Below are 18,131 nucleotides of genomic sequence, written 5' to 3'. Positions count from 1 at the left end.
ATATAAATTGTAAATAATAATAATAATAATAATAATAATATTTAATGATGTATAACATTTTGTATTATTAATAACAATAATATATTATAAATAATTTAATATTATTATTAAATTATTATTAATATTATATTAATATTGTTATTATTATTGATATTTTATATCTAAAATACAATGTTATAATTAAAAGAAAAATAAAATAAAGGCTTTATAAATATTAATTAAAATGTGAAAAAAAAACATTAGTGACAGTAATGATTTCTTTATATTTATGAAGCTTTATATATATAATAAATAAAACAAATAACAAAACAAAATGTTATATTTAAAATAATAATATTATTATTATTATTATTATTACTACTACTGTTATTAGGATAGTTGTTCTACAAACAAAAGGAATCCTTTGCACCCTGAACAGATGGGAATTGAAAGCTTCATAAAATAGTTGCTGGCAGATTGCCGGCCCCTGTGGCAGACGGAAAGGTTGAACTAACTTATAGCTGCCATTAATGATTTAACATGACCCCAAGAAAGATCAGTCCCGTCGATATTTCTCACTCCTCACACAGGGGTGCAGCTGGCCCAGGTGAAGTGCCGTCTGAGATGGCAAGAAGGGGAAGGAGAGGATGAGAAGAGGTGTAATAGACATCCTTCACAACTCTCATGTTGAGGGAATAATAGATCAAAAACCCGTCTGGCTCAGAGACCAGACTACAAAAAAATTCATTCTAATCCTCTGTAATTTTAGGACATCGAATGAGGTTAGAGGTGGTCAGTTCATCTAAAGAATGAGTGTGATGCAACTAATGATGTTAATGCCATTAAATGCAAGAAACTCATAAAATGGATATGTAACAAAGTCAGAATGCAGGTTTTTTTTTTTTTTTACACTTTAAATTGCCTACTGCAACAGAGGCTTTTTGTTCTTACATACATGCGAACCACACAGTTCAGATCTAAAAACAACTATTTAATAGATGTTCTCTCTGTGTGCATTGTTCGTTTGACAGCTCTGAAAGAGGCCTGTGTGCATCGCCGTTGGACAGGATCTCAGCCTACAATTGAGTTACATAACATTAATCTCAAATAACAACAGGGAAAACCAAAACCAAACACTTAGAGCCCATCTACTTGGAGAACTCTCAAACTGACTGCCTCTATTTACAGAAACCTAGAAGCCAAATCATAAAAAGACAGTAAATAAACTTCTGCTTTCAATTCATCGTGCCTTATCACGATCTCATTTTACATAATTGAAGTGTAAAATATAAAGCAAATTCAGCCTTTTAAAAATGCTATATTATCATGACTGTCAGTTTCCTTTTTTTCAGTTGTTTCAAAAGTAGCCATTGTAGAAAGCGAAGGTTTCTATCAGTGCTTCTTGGTTAAAAAGATGATCTTGAAAAGATAAACGAGAAGAAAGAAAATGAGATTAAAAAGCCGTCAGACCAGTCAGAGCCAAAGTGATTTATATTCTTACTAATGGACACTAAAGTGTCTGTGAGATTGAGAGAAAGTGGGTAGGTGAGAATATTTCTCTTAGTAAATGATGAGGGGTCTGGCTATAATCTCAAACCACAGTAGTCGAAATAAATAAATGTCCTCATTTAAATCCATCAATTATCTGTTAACTAGCTATTTTGTGAAAATAAAAGGAAAAAATACAAAACAGTATGCATGAATCAATATTTCTATCTCCACCATGCATCTGGGCACAGTTTTTAAACTATTTTAAAATGTGCTTTCAGTTATATCATATGATTTTCATAGCACTTCCTTCCTCGGTTCTCAGCATTAATCAAAAACATTACAACAAAAGGAACCCAACACATAAGGTAATTCACAGTTTTGCGTGTGACCTCAATTAACAGGGTGAAAAAACGTTAATCGCTCATTGCGATTTTTCTCGTATGACGTCACTGGTAATCAAATGGTGTCTTTTGTGTGAAGTGATTCATTTAGCAGGAAATACCTCATACGGACGTTTGCCAAATCTTATTGAACAAAGGAAACTAAATCTCACAGACGATCTTTGTCTCACTGATGCAGATAAACTTCTTAAAAACAGACCTAATCAAAATTCATTCAAATTCAGAGGAACATCTGGACAAAAAGCTGCTAAAACCCGTCTACAGCTAAACACCGTTATTTATGACTACTGTAAATGACATTAAACTGCACTCACAAACCATTTCACTTTGACTTTTCTTTATACATAAAATGGATATTAATGGGTTTTTCAATGGCTGATATGCATAATTATATGCATAACTATGTCTTCCTTGCGGAACATTTTAACTGGAGCGTTTTTGATGGGTCAGGACAGAAAAAAGAAAGAGAAAGTGTGTAATGCGAAAATGTCACAGACTCAAAAAAAAAGTCTAAAAACATGACTGAGGGGGGAAAAAAAGCCTGCAGCTGTCGGCAGAGATGAACTTGAGCGCTCAGGTTGATGATATAAGCAGAGATGACTGTCACATAAATTATGAATAATGCATAAGCAGGGCGCTGAAGTCCACTGCGATGAAATTACTGACTGCAGATGAGCAACTAAACCCAACAAACACGCAACATGCTGACAAATGCTTCTCAATCGGAGGAAGAAACGCAGGCAAAAAAAAAAAATGATGTAAATTGAGAGCCACCAAAGCTGGGAGGAGACGGCAAACTGACAACTGACTCAGAAAATTGCTGTTTACAGCAGTTCAGTGAGGAGGAATAGATTGGACGTTACTATGGTCCATCGCAAAGGTCCGCAGAACGCCGTCTGCATCTTTCGGCTGAGAGAGGGAAGGGCTGTTGCTATGGAAACCATCAACACCCAGGAATGTGAGGAAAGGGCCAGTGAGGGAAAAAAAGTGACTCGCTAAACAATTTATGAAATGTTCAGATGAGGGTTTGCGTCTCGTTTCATAACGTCTTCAGTCACAAAAGGCATCATATACAAACTGCATGTAATTGCATGCTGTCTGATCAGGGTATAATTACTGACTTTGCACAGCCTCTGAAGAGACAACACGTGGGTCACTAACTTGATATACCACAAATTTTCGAGTCAAGTACCAAATGAAAGGGTTCAGCCCCTGAGGGAGAGACTTTAGATGACAGAACACAGGGAAATAGAAATGACAAGCGTACAATCCTATGCATATGCACCATTAGATGTACCTCTTAAAATATAATGAAAACAAACTCTAGTCGTTGTAAATGGGTGGTTATATTTGAAAATAAAATAAAATAAAATAAAAAAGCTGATAAATAAAATGTAAATTTTTTTTAACAATTTTAAAAAACGAAACTAAAGCTGAAAAATAAAGCAAAATAAAATTTAAATACAACAAAACGGCTGAAATAAAGCTGAAAATTAAAATAAAACCGTTATTAAATAAAAACATTAAACAGTCAGTCATCAAGGCAACAAGTTTAAGTACTACAATTATTAAAACAAAAATAAATTAAAGCTACATATAAATATTTTAAAACGATAATAATTACAAAAGTACATAAAATCACAAAACATATTTAAATGAAAAGTAAAAATATAAAAATAAAACCATTTTAAATATTAATAAATGCAATCAAATATACAAATACTAAATAATAAAATAACACTGATAACAGAAAATAAAATTTTAAAAAATTAATGCAGTATTTCAATGCAGTTGCTAAGGAGTTACTCTTTAGTTAATTGAGTGAATTTCAGTGCATTGATAGTCGGTTGCTAGTGTGTTTTGAGTGGTACCTGGGCATTGCTAACAACTTATAAATGTTTTTTAGTACATTGCTATGAAGTTGTTAGCAATCCTAATATTTATGCCTGGCTTAGCAAAGAGCACTAAATATTCTGAACGCGTTCACCAGGTACATCGTCCTAAAATCCATTTCAAATTGCTTGTCTGTGTTTCTGTCACAAACGTCTCTCCCTCTCCCAGTCTCCCCAGAGCACCGCTTAATATTTCAGGGACAAGGGTGCTTTTAGCAAGAGCCTGAAAGTGAGAAAGAGGTTGTTTAGTGAGGTGCGTGTGTGTGTGTGTATGTGTGTTTTATGTTAGCCATGAGAGAGACCTAGTGAGTGTGTAGCTTGTGTATGTGTGTTAGTAGGGGCTGTAAAGGTTGTGAGTGTGTTTGTTTAAAGCTGTATGAGAGTGAGATTAGCTCAGGGCCACAGAGACCAGAGGGGCCACGGTTTTTATTCAGTTTATACTTCATAAAAACGACTATAAAAACTTACTTTTATACATTTTATATCTATACATTTCTATATTTTTATTTTTCTAATAAAATAAAATAAGTTTGTTTTATAATAGCAATCATAGTAATACTAATCATAGTTTTTTTTAAATAATTTTTTTGTGTGTGGGGGTTGGGACTATGTACCCAGGTCACAGCTCGCTTCAAAAGCAAAAGATAAAATAAGATATTATATTTTGCCTAAGAAAAAGAATTGCTACTCTTCGGACTACTGATTTACTTGCATTGTGACATTAATTTCAATATACAATTAAGCATATTTCATATTTTTCTCATTACTATGATACAAAAAATCTCAAATTTAATATATATTGCTTATTCTTAATTTTAAAACAAATTGTAAAGTACATTAGTACACACAATTACATTTTTAAAATCACTGTATTACAGTATTTTTTTTAAAACAATAAATGTTATACAATAAAATATTCAAATGAATTCCTATTATTACAACAACAAAAAAATTTTAACAAAAAAAAAATGCTAAATTCTTTATGCAAAATATAATTTCTTATCTTCCTTTTCATTTTTGCAGTGGAATTTGACCAGGCAATATTTCTGTGAGATATGTATTTTGCACACGTGTAAATAAAAAAAAATCAGTTTATAAAATCAAGGTTTAGAATATCTATTTTCATGCCTTATGGTTGCATTTTTATTTTTATTTCTTTCAGATTAGAGTTGGACAATGAATATAATTCACATTTACAGAATCAAAGTGTCTCTTTAACACAGAGAGTTTCCTGCAGGTAAAGCCTCGCCAGGTCATTTAGACACATCCATTCACAAAATGTGCTACTAACTTCTAAATAAAACTAAATTAACACCACAGACATCAGAGCGGAGCTGAAAATGAATCTCTGAGTGCAATTTACACCTTTCATCCGGTGAGAATTTCTCCAGTGCGTTCGCCAGCTCTCTAAATGAAGCTCTTTATTTGGCATTCTTGATTTGTCTTCACAAACGTCGTCAAAAATAGCAGCCGATCACATACCTCAAATAGCTTATTTCACACTGCTCCGTGCAGACAACACAACCCTGCTGACATGTGAGCTCTGGCAAATGAAACTTGACAAAATACTAATTAGCTGACAACCTCACTTTCTTTTCCTCTGCGTCTGTCTCAGTCTGTTCTGCTGCTCTTTCAGTCTTTTACCCATCATTTCTATCTGTTTCCTGAAAATAAACTCCTAAACTTGGGGGAAATGTTGTACAGTGAGGTACTTAAAAACAACATGAAACTGCATCTGCAACACATTTAACTTGAGTAATGCCACATAGTTTACAACTGAAAACAAATATTCAAGAGGGGAATAATAATGTAGGGACTTGTTTTTATCCACTGAAATTTGACTGGATAGTGATGACAGGCTGTGACAATTTTCTTGTACCCCACACTTACTTTACATTCGCAGAGAAGTCAACTACAGACTAGGAAAACAAACACTTTTCTTTAGAACAACATACACTGCTGTTCTATTCACAATAACAGAGACCGCGTAAACATAAAACCAGGTCTGCATTTTTGATCGGAGAAATGACAAACAACAAGCACTACGGAAGGACATGTGACGACTCCGGGCTGGACTCCGGGCTGGACTTCTGGACTTAGAACGAGCCGTTTTAGGTAGGTGTGGCTGACTCTTAACTTTTATAAAGAATATCTCTTTGGATTTGAGACTTTAGTCTTTGCAACTTTACAGATCTTCTTTATGCACCAAGAGCTTGTAACACTCCAAAGAGAAAGGAAAAATTGAAATCGCATCATATGAACCCTTTAAGAAACCAACTCGTAATCAGATTTGCATGACCAACGTCTTTTGTCTTTCTCTGGTTCTTTTTTTATGGTAGACTGTGTGGCTCTAAAAAGTTCCATTTATCTGAACCTTAGCCAATTTTCAAGAAAAAACTAAACATTTTTTAAAGAAATAATTTTTTTTGTCTCAAAATAAGTCTCTTTTGTTCACCAAGGCTGTGTCCATTCCATCAAATTCACAGTAAAACAGTAATATTATAGAGTATTATTACAATTTAAAATAACTGTTTTATGTTTTAATATATTTTAAAAAGTAATTTATTCCTGTGATGCAAAGCTGGATTTTCAGCATCATTACTCCAGTGTCGCATGATTCTTCTGAAATCATTCAAATATCCTGACTTGCTGCTCAAGAAAAACTTTTTTATTATTACCAATGTTGAAAACAGTCGTGCTGCTTCAGATTTTGGGGGGAAATGTGATACATTTTTTTCAGGATTGATGAATAGAAAGTTTCAAAGAACAACATTTATTTGAAATAGAGTTTTTGTAACATTATAAAATGCTACAGTGTTATTTCTTAAAGTCCCCATGAAATCAAAATGAAAGTTTTTTGGGTGTTAGTATCAATATGTTAGTCTTAAGGTTACCTATAAGGCAGTGTGCTCCAAAACAGTGACAAATCTCACATTTAGAAGATATAAGCATTCAAAACTTGCAGTTCGTCACTTCCGCCAAAACGGCTCAACGATTTTTTTTACTTCAGCTTCTCATCAAACTTTCTGTCCAATCAAATGCTCTCTAGAATCCAAAGCGCCCGCCGAAGTCGGGTTTGGCGCTGTGTCACGCTAACCACCGCACCGCACACACACTCTGCTCCGGTCCAGAGACACAATAGCACGGAGCAGATCACATGAGCGAGTCGGCGCAGACCACAAAATGTATCGCTATTTGAATTCTACACAGAATGCTATATTTTATAGCCCTGTCAAATGCGGCTTTACGGAGCTCAACGGCTCTGAATGGCTCTAGCCCAAGCTGTGATCTAAACGAACGCTATAGGCTATTTTAAAAAGGGGCGGGGCTGCTTGATATGTCCCACCCTGTCTTCCTGTTTCAGTTAAAATGACGTCAACACAGAGTAACGCTGCGTGTTTCTAAGCATTTCAGGGGACCTTTAACAATGCATTGCATTCTTGTTGAATAAAAGTGTAAATTTTTGTTTTTTTAATTGCAATGACCCCAAACTGTTGAATAGTAGTGTTCATTGAAATAAATAAATAAATTTAAACTTTAATTTATTCAAGTTTATTTAAGTTAATTGATATCTACAATCCAGTTCCATACTAGCTTGTCTCTACTGCATAATACAACAGCTAATATAATATCTAATTTTGGTCTCTTCTGCCTTATTTTGTATCTTATTTATGAAAAGTGCCAGTAACAATTCAGAAATAGCATGGAAAATTGTTACGGAGTCATAAAGTGGCTAAAATAAAAATATATATAAATGTATTAAAAAAATTAAAAATATAAAACAAACAAAATTAAACAACATAAAATTAAATAACATAATATAAAAAAAAATTAAGAAGGAAAAAAAAAAAACACACAAACTTCTCTTTCTACCCTTATCTATAACCTCATCGTTTTCTCTTCCATCTAGATTCTAGAAGCATGTATCTGCCACATCTGCAAATATGTTTCTCCACCTCTTTCTCTCTGTCTGCATGAATTACTTCATAACACAAGCATCCACCTGTTATCTGTAGGCAGAGCAATTGTTCACTACAAAGCTCTGCCTTGAATAAAACATCCCCATCTTTTCTTCTAATATCATTCTGTCAGGACTGAAAAAGACGGCACCCCTCATGTGCTTAAAAGTAACTCTCTGAATCTCCTGCTCTGTTATCCCATCAAGAGTCCGGATCGACACTGATCAATGTCAAGCAGATGGGTTTAAATCAGACGCCTCCTTTCTGTACAGCGTCTTTGTGTTGAGGCCGTTTCTAACAACTGCTGGAAATCATTAGTCATTATACAGTAGTGTGTAACGGGGCGGACTGCCATCTGATTGTACTGTCTGTTCTTTTGCTCTTGCACAGATGCTTTCGGCGATTAAAATCAAGAGAAGCGGCAGGAGACCGACTGAAACGGTCGCTCCTCACCTCAGCTCTCAGATGGCACACAGTTTTAATTCAGGTGGACTGAGCAGCTCTCCTCAATCAAACACCAATCATGTCAACAGTGGGATGCTTACTGCAATTCAAAAGAACACTGTGATAGTGATGTCCGATTTATGAACAAATTGCTGTTCTAAAGCAGTTCTTATTAATACGTTACATGCAAAATGTTATACATCACTTGAAAGTAAAACTAAGATATTAAAACCATAAGCAATATATAATGTAACCAACAGCATTCGACTAATATTGGGGGAAAAAAGGAGTCAAAGGAGTCATTTTTTAATTGGTTGACTGAAACAAACACTATTCAAACAAATTGACTTGCTAAAAAATGAATCAAACTTTTAAACTCCACTCGAGAATGACTAAATTAATTGTGGAGCTTAAAAAAGGAGTAAATTTGAGCTGTAAACCAGAGTGGTATTCCTAAAGCTTCTGGACTTACAGCCATAAAACAATGAAAAATGTTGAATTGTTCATTTACAGCAATAAATGGCAAATTTATTTAATCACATTTTTTTATTTGTTTTCTTCTCATAAATTTATGAGAATAAATAAAAAAGAGAATAAAGTATGAGAATAAATAATGAAATTAAATATATGTAAATAAATACATTAATGAAAACAAATATTTGGGAATAAACAAACAAATAAATAAAAAAAGTTGCTGAATAAAAAAATTATCAAACTATTTTTGTTCTTTAATTTATGCAAAGTTCATAAATATATACAAACCAGTTCCATACTAGCTTGTCTCTACTGCATACAACAGCTAATATAATATTTAATTTTGGTCATCTCCCTTATTTTCTATCTTATTCATGGAAAGTGCCTGTAACAATACAGAAATAACACGGAAAACTGTTATTGATTCATAAAACAATTAAAATGAAATAAAACAAAATATATAATATATTTAAAAAAATATTTTTTTAAATGTTTAAATAAATTTTTTATCAAAAATGTATGATAGAAAATAAAAAAGAGAATAAATTATGAGAATAAATAATGAAATTACATTTTTAAAAATAAATCAAATGTATGTAAATTAATACAGCTATGAAAACAAATATTTGAGAATAAATAAAGTAATACCTCAGTGAACAACATAAGGGTTCACAAGTGACTGACTTAACACTTTTCATTTCAACTATTTCAAAAAATCTAAATTTTATATTATATATAAAATCATAGAGCAACAATAACCGATCTGGCGATGTAAACACAAGAAAAGCGCAGCTTATAATGAAGCCTGTAAGCAACTGTTAATTTTCCCTTCATTTTTGACATTACTAAGAAGAATAAACAACTTTGCGACACCTAGGACAACATAAAAATCCAGGATTGTGGGAACCAGACCTAAACGGAGCATGAGTGGGAGGGGGAAAATATCACGATTAATATTACACATTTAGTCATTAGCGAGGACACAAAGTCCAATCCAATGAGAATGTAGAAGAAGCAGAATAACGCAGGTAAAATAATCTTATTTAGACGTCTACTAAACATTAACAAGAAGAGGAATTTCTTCTTCAAGGTTTATTTCAGCATTCTCTCAGGCTGTTTTTTATTAAATGAAATATCAATGAAATAATACCTGCAAATACCTTCGTTCTCACACATGCCACATGCATAAAGAAAGGCTTATTTGAGTTAATAAGTGTATAAGTCATTATAACGCCTGGCGTCAACTTGAAGCATTCATGCTCCTGTTTAAACTCCAAAAGAAGGCCCGAAATTCCATTTAAACACCCAAAAACAGATCACATTGCTCGTTAGACAAAATAAGAGTGATTCGTTTGGCTCTCAGAGGACAGAGCAGTGAAGAAATGGGTTTTATCAGAACATAGGGAGCCATTGTTACTCTGACACTGTGTTGAAAACAGCATTCGACCAATCCCTGAGCTCAGCCGAGGGAACTCTGGATTTGTTCTGTCTGGTAGGAAATGATAAGCTTGACAGAGCTCAATACCCAAGAGCTGCAGGCCCGACCGTGTGTGTGTGTGTGTGTGTGTGTGTGTGAGGCAGACAGGATTACAGCACACCTCTGTGGGGACAGGACGCTGTGAAGTGGGCCATGGCTGAACAACAAAAAAACAACATCAATCTCTTTTCAAAGACATGGAGGCTTTCAGGAAAATCCAGGTAACACACCACACAGAGCCACATGCGAACACACATACTGTAAGCACATACATCCATAACTCAACAAATGATAGGAACCAACACATATTTTTAGTAGTTCAGTTTTTTGTTTTTTTTCAAATCTAGCTCTTCTTTTAAACACTGTAGGATAAAATGAAAAATTATTAAAAAAAAAAAAAAAAGATGTATGCAAATTATTTTAAATCAACACTGTTCCTAAAACAGTGAACATCTTTATTACATGTCAAATAAATATTTTAATATTTTAAATATACACTCTTTTTATTTCATTAATTAAAAAAATATTAATGTTATTACTATTAGTTTATTTAACTGTTATTAATTTCATTCACTATCATTAAACTATAATTAATTAATTAATAGAAAATATCACTAGTTAGTATAATTAAAATAGATTAAACTATAATTATAAAGTATATTTTATATTATATATTTCACTGTATTATAATTGTGGTCTTTTTCAACATATTACCCTTTTAAGGAGCTTTAAAACAGTTGTACTTTTTGTTAGAGACTATTAGCCAGCTGTTTTTTTCAAAAGAGTAGCTTGATTGTAATTTAACTTCTTTACTTTGAATACCTTGGTGAACTACACTTTAAAAGTAGCCTCCCCGACCCTGCATTCTAAATTCACACACAGTGTAAAATAAGTCACTGTGTAAAGAGAGAGATGACCCTCTAAAAAGAGTATGACTGAAAGTATAATATGACGATTCCATAAAATACAGGCCTGAAAATTCAATAACAAGTGCTCACCGCAGCAGAATCAATCTACACAAACGCACTCTAGTGAACATTTTATCCTCACTGTCTCTTTCTTTTCATCTCTTTTAGATGAGTGCCGTCTGTCTGTCTGAATCTCTCTGGGTATATGATGGGTGTCTAAATGAGCTGACAGCATTGGTTTTCTTTTGCCTGATCTGTGCATATTTCTCTCCTGATTCAGACAAGACGACTTTTTCACTGGAGAAAAATGGATTATGGGTAGAGGATTTTTCACTTCACAAGACATTAACTGATGGACTGGAGTTGTGTGGTTCATTTGTGGATTATTGCGATGTTTTTTATCAGCTGTTTAGACTGTCATTCTGACGGCACCCATTCACTGCAGAGGATCCATTGGGGAGCAAGTGATGTAATGCTATATTTCTCAAATCTGTTCTGATGAAGAATCAAACTTATCTAGTGAGTACATTTTTAGCAAATCTTCATTTTTAGGTGAACTAATCCTTTAAGGAACCGAAGAAGGGCAAAAAAACGGTTGCAAAAATGGCAAAAGAGTCATAAAAGTCAACAGGAGGTCTTCAAAACTAAATGTGTAAACTTTGAGGGCATTTGTGCATTCGCCCCATATCTTACCCTGGTCAGAGAGGAAGTCCAGCATGGTCTGCAGTAGAAAAGAGAGATGTCTGACAGACAGTCCTGGGTTCCCCATACGACGAGATGCATAAACCAGCTCATGAAGCAACCGTAACTGTACTGCCGCCCACCCACGATGGGTCCCTACAAACAGAGAGGAGGAGAAAGCATTTAAAACACACACAAAACAACACTTTTGATGGATTTACTTCACATGAGCCTTTGTGTTTCCACCTTCAGACACTATTTTGATTTGTTTTTCAGTGTAGCCTATTCTTCGCTCTTGCAGCTTTTTCTTTCCCTTTTTCCCCCCTCATGAAGTTCACGTTAGTCAAAGTTTCCTCTAAGAAAAGTCATCATTTGATTTTTAACGACCATTTTCAAAGGCTGTTTTTGTGGCTGTACCTTTAAGACTTCTTGACAACAATTGTCCATCAAAACCTTGTTCTTTACGTCCCCTTTAACTGATGAAATATAATGTGACATGAAGGTCAAACTCAATCAAGTTTTGTTTGTACATGCAGCATCTTGTTCTGCTCAAACTGTCAGAAAGGCATCATAAAATTTACAGTCCTAACTTACATCATTCAACAGCCGAGTTACAAAACTCATCCATCAGGCGACTGGCACGGCTGTCACTGAAGAGAGAGAGTGAGGTGAAGCTGATCCGTGCTGCTCCTGAAGAATGTAGCAGCAGCTCTGGAATGATTGCGAGGATTTATCACACCACACAGTTCTGCCGCTCACGTGACTGTCTATTTCACACTCACCTTACGCTCAAATCATGCAAATCCACACTAAGCTTTACAGTAGAGAGTGTTTGTCTGCACACCAAACCAAAGGAACCAAAAACCGCAACATTTCTGCTGTTTGACACTTTTTAATCAAGAAACTGGAATCAACCGTCTCCAAAAAGCTGTTTGGAATAGAGCGCTACAATACTACTAAAGTTTACACGCATGGTATTCATGAAAAACCTACTGCAAATGTTAAAATGGGAAGTATAGACACTATATCCCACAATTCAATGTGCTCAAACAAGAAGCAATCATGATGATTCTTAACTTCCTCTTGCTTACTAAAAGTTTAAGCCATATTTAGTTAAACATGCATTTAAAGTGTGCATTTCTACAGATTTCCAAAATGAGAACTGGATGCAACTTGCTTAAATAAACATGCAATTATTTTTTCTGTCATACATACATCATTGCAGATTCATCCTTATTTGCATACCACCCGTCCTAAATAGCAAATGTGAAAATAAAATAAGAAAATAAAAGAAAAGAAAAGAAAAGAAAAGGAGAGAATTCACCCAGGTCTTTGGGTTAATATTACCCACAAGCCCTTGCACTATAGAAAAGCATGTTATTGCTCTCTTTTTTATTTTATTTTATAGTTGTAGAATTATGGACTGCATGGTCAAAGTTCCCATGATTTTTTTATTTTTCCAAATGTGTGAATTTAAAAGTGAATAAAGAATTTGGCAAACGCAATAGTATGCAACAAATGGATCAGTGGTATAAATATGCAAAATTTATGTTGTAGTATGTCCCATGTCTGTCCCAAAACACTCCCAATACATGACTTCTGCATAAACCTCGCAGTCTAAAAGGTACATGCACACAAACAGCAGAATTCAAATAAAACAAATAAATGTTAAATATAAATATTTATAAATTATTATTTATTCTTTTTTCAAATAATCCCCCCCATTTCTTTTTCTGCGGTACCCTGTTCCTACACAAATTGTGCTTAAGGAGTGTTAGCTAGAGAATTTTGTATATATATATATATATATATATATATATGTGTGTAAAAAATAAAAATAATAATAAAAAAATAAAACCTACGAAGACCAGATTCTGGCCAAATCTCAGTTGGTGGAATATTACATGTAAATGCACAAGCTTTATTTCCCACACGTCTCCTCCTGGAAGCAACTATAAATGGATAAAAAGCAAACCTTTTTATTATACATAACCTTATCTGCATATAATTTCCATGTGCATTTGGCATCCAGACACCCATTAGCAGACACTACAGTGGATCAGCAACATCAGAAACATATTAGGTGACGATACAGGCTGTAAATATCATCTGTGTGGATGAGACATTAAAAAAAATGTCTGGCATAATCAGATCATTGAAATAACCTCTGTAAAAAGCTTACTGTTACCTTGACATCCAAGTGGGCTCTTATTAGTTAATTAGTTTAATATTAATAACAGTTAATTTCATACAATTAATATATTAAATTATATTAATATTAAATGTATTATTAATTATATTAATAATATATGCAAAATATTAAAGTTCAAATTAAATTATAATTTAAAAATATATCTGATCCATGCACAAGGAAGCACTTTTTTTACATTTAGGGGGGGAAAAAACTCAATACAGTACATTACTTGGACCAAAAAGCATGCATTTTCAACGCAGATTTTTCTGCACACCCAACATTCATTCACAACACATCACCCCATAAAAATTTCACTATTTACAACAGCTGCTGCACATTTAGCTGCCATTTATTAAAAACAGCCACTTCACTCCCTCTTCAACTAGAAATAATACATCCCTCTGTAGTTCAGGGATCATAACGGCTGGTGCGAACAGGCCGCTGAGTCTCCAGGAAGCGTTTTACAGTTCTGTGTTCAGTCTTCGCGTTTTCACTGGACTTTCTAAATCCATGTGGCACAATGGTTGAGCTAAACGCAATCAATCAGAGGTTGATGATATATTCGCTCTCTCTGTGCGTAAAGAGAGCTGAGCTCGAGAACTCCCAGGCCAATTAAAAACCCATTTTCTCTTCTCTCTCTGCACTCCATGGTGTCTCTATTGACCCCAGCCCTCTTCTCTCTTTCACTTAAAGCTTCAGTAAGCCAGGGTCACCCTTCAGCTTCAGCGGACACACGCTAGGGGTCTCCACGGCCCACCCGCAGGGGCCGTCACCTCCTGCTCTCAATGTCATCACTGATTCAATGCATCAAAATCACATTAAATCAGCTGTTTTGCCTGACATTAATAAAGAATGAAGATGTAAGAAGAGTAAATATATCTAAATGATGGAACGGCTGGGTCTGCATTGAGACAGCACTCATAAATCCTACTTCAAGTCCATGTGAAATCAACTCTATTTATTTTCTTTATAAATGCTATTTGTCTTATTGTGCCTAATTCATCGGTGCACATGATTTAAATCTTTTATCAAAATGTAATACCATTTTCTGCCTCTGAATTACTGATTTGGTGACAGAATCAACAGTTTAGTGTTGCTAATCACTTGCTAAATGGCTTTTAGAGCATTAATATGCAGTTGTCGGGGTGGTTGTCAAGGTGTTGCTATGCACTTGCTAAGGCATTCTAACTGGTTTTTAAAGCATTATTATGCCATTGTCGGGAGTGGTTGCCAAGGTATTGCTATGCACTTACGAAGTCGTTCTAAATGGTTTTTAGAGCATTACTATGCCGCTGTCAGTGGTGGTTGCCAATGTGTTGCTGTGCACTTACGAAGCCATTCTAAATGGTTTTTAGAGCATTATGATGATGTTGTCAGTGGTGGTTGCCAAGGTGTTGCTATGCACTTCATAAGGCGGTATAAATAGTTTTTAAAGCATTACTATGCCACTGTCAGGGGTGATTGTAAAGGAGTTGCTATGCACTTGTTGAGGTGCTCTAAATGGTTTTTAGTGTTGCTATAGGTTTCTGGTGGTTGCCAGGGAGTTGCTATGCACTTACAAAGGTGTTCTAACTAGTTTTTAGAGCATTACTATGCTGTTGTCAGAGGTGTTTGCCAAGGTGTTGCTATGCACTTGTTAAGGTGCTCTAAATGGTTTTTAGCGTTGCTATGGGTTTCTGGTGGTTGCCAGGGAGTTGCAATGCACTTGCTAAGTCATTCTAAATGGTTTTTAGGGCATTATTATGCCGCTGTCAGTGGTGGTTGTCAAGGTGTTGCTATGCACTTACGAAGCCATTCTAAATGGTTTTTAGAGCATTATGATGATGTTGTCAGTGGTGGTTGCCAAGGTGTTGCTATGCACTTCATAAGGTGTTATAAATAGTTTTTAAAGCATTACTATGCCACTGTTATGTGTTTGCTATGGGTTTCTGGGTGGTTGCCAAAGTATTGCTATATGCACTTGTTAAGGTGGTGTAAATGATTTTAGAACGTTACTATGCAGTTGATAGGGGTTTCTGGTAGTTGCTAAGGTGTTCTAAATGGTTTTTAGAACATTGCTATTCAGTTGCCAGCAGGGTTTGAAATTAACACCCGCCAACCCGCCAAATGCGGGTAAAAATCAGCTGTGGCGGGTAACGCTGTCAAATCACTAGCCAATTTGGCGGGTTACTTTTCGTAAATTATGTTTACTAATTAATTTCTTGAGGAAGTTCATGTAAGCCAAATCTGCGCAGATTTAGTGTAAATACTGAACTCGAGACTCATCATGATATATTAAATAAGCCTAATTGCGCAGCATCTGGGCATATCTAGCTTACTTGAACATAACCAGCGATGTAGCTACTGGCCATCGGGAGCAGCGGGACATTCCCGGTGGGCCGATCGCCGAAGCGAGGGAGACCTCATATTAGGCGCTGTTTTTAAATTACAGCCCACACGAAACTGCAAAAAGCAAGCCAAGTACTCGTGAAGTGGCGCTACCAGGTGCATCAGTCTCCCGCACAGCGCTGCGCTTCCGCCACGATTTATAAGAGATAAACAGCACAAATCGCTCCATCCATTCAGAAATGACACAGAATTGTGTTACACAGTTGTGTGATATGACAACATTAAAGGTTCTGCCTGAAAACAGCCACGACAAGGTAAAATGCATGTAAACAAACTGCAATGTAAACAAACTTTAATAGCTTATTGATATTTAAATGTTTCATTCTAATTAATTTTAATTTAAGTAAAATGTTAATTCAGTAAGAGCCTGATTAAAGATAAAAACCAGTGTCTCTGTAATTTAGAGACACTTATAAAGGAGGTGTTTTCCATTTACAAATATTATAAAGTTCTTAAAGGGACAGTTCACCCCAAAATTAAAACTGTCATCATTTAGGCTACTCAGCATCATGTCATTCCAAACCTGTATGAATTTCTTTCTTCTGTGGAACATAAAAGAAGATATTTTGAGAAATTCAAGAAATGTTTGTCCATACAGTAGAAATCAAGAGTAACCAAAATGGTTTGGTAACATTCTACAAAATATCTTTTGTGTTTTACAGAAGAAAGTAAGTCATACAGGTTTGGAAAGACATGAGGGTGAGGAAAGGATGACAGCATTTATTAGCAGTAAATTTCCTATGTTCTAGCACAAAATCAATGCTTATACTGTCAAGTGCATTTCTATGTGACAAAAATGCAGTAGGCTATTAGTTTGTTGCATTTGCTGTGAATTCAGTAATATATCATTATTTGTTTTTGTCCTCATTTATTTATTTATTTACTTACTCCAATTGAAGGCCCTATAACACAGCAAAACATTCACAGCGGAACTTGAGGGCTGGATAGGCTGGATTTGTCCAGGGCCGAATTTTAACCCCAGTCCAGCCCTGTACCCGTCACTACGCAACAAACAATGGCGTGGCGGGCGCACTGGTATCCTTTGCATTGAAGCAATAGCGAAAAGTCAAAAAAAGCCTGAAGACTCGCACCGTGTCTACACCAGATGCGACAAAATACTATAGAACACATTATAATCGGTGATGCGGTCTACACTGGATGTGGCACAGCACAGCACGACAAATCCCCGACAGTAAACTGATGCCTCGTTCTATTTATGACGTAGGCCTACTGTTTGACAAAGTACAAATGATTTGCAATGGTCACTTTGTCGCATCCAGTGTGGACAGCCTCAAGCTGTTGGCTTACCGCTGGCCTTTTTTTCATTATTTATTTGTTTAATTTTTTTGGCTAGTAGAAATTATGAATGGCCGGTAACTTAAAAATTTAGTAGCCAAATTGGCTGATGAGTGAAAAAGTTAATTTCAAACCCTGGTTAAGACGCTGTGAAAATTCCTTCTGGTCTAAGATGGCCTTTTCAGCAAGATGTGTTGGAGTGAACACTTGCTGTGTGGGGCTGTGCACAGAAGTTTTGTGTGGTATTTTGACTTGTGTGTGCCATGCTGCAGTGTGAATTAGCAGTGCGAGAGGCATGTCTGGTGTGTATGGTTTGTTTAGATGCCGTGCGTGTGTGTGTGCTGTGGTTGGCTGGGTGGCAGGTGATAAAGGCTGAGTGGACAGATAGGGGATGAAAGCCTTGCAGGTGTTTGGCTGTGAATGGACAGGGAACCTCTCCAGCCCCCTGGCATTTCTAATGAAACCAAACGGATGCATGCGTGTCTGTGTGTGTGCTCACATCTGCTCTTTGAAGCAACAGGACAAAGACTAACCTTTAACACAAGGT

General features: G+C 35.3%; 1 protein-coding gene across 1 annotated transcript in view; it reads right to left on the bottom strand.

The window, feature by feature from the left end:
• LOC107734018 (trafficking protein particle complex subunit 9-like) overlaps positions 1 to 18,131 on the bottom strand; it is a 181,729-nt gene that overhangs the window by 141,133 nt on the left and 22,465 nt on the right. Inside the window, exon 8 of the mRNA XM_016545874.1 lies at positions 11,719 to 11,862. Coding sequence (XP_016401360.1) covers positions 11,719 to 11,862 — 144 coding nt within the window. The remainder of the gene's footprint in view (positions 1 to 11,718; positions 11,863 to 18,131) is intronic.

The sequence above is a fragment of the Sinocyclocheilus rhinocerous genome, unplaced genomic scaffold, assembly GCF_001515625.1.
Source record: "Sinocyclocheilus rhinocerous isolate Xijiao unplaced genomic scaffold, SAMN03320098_v1.1 scaffold430, whole genome shotgun sequence".
In the NCBI taxonomy this organism is placed as follows: Eukaryota; Metazoa; Chordata; class Actinopteri; order Cypriniformes; family Cyprinidae; genus Sinocyclocheilus; species Sinocyclocheilus rhinocerous.
This window is presented reverse-complemented; position numbering and strand designations above follow the sequence as displayed.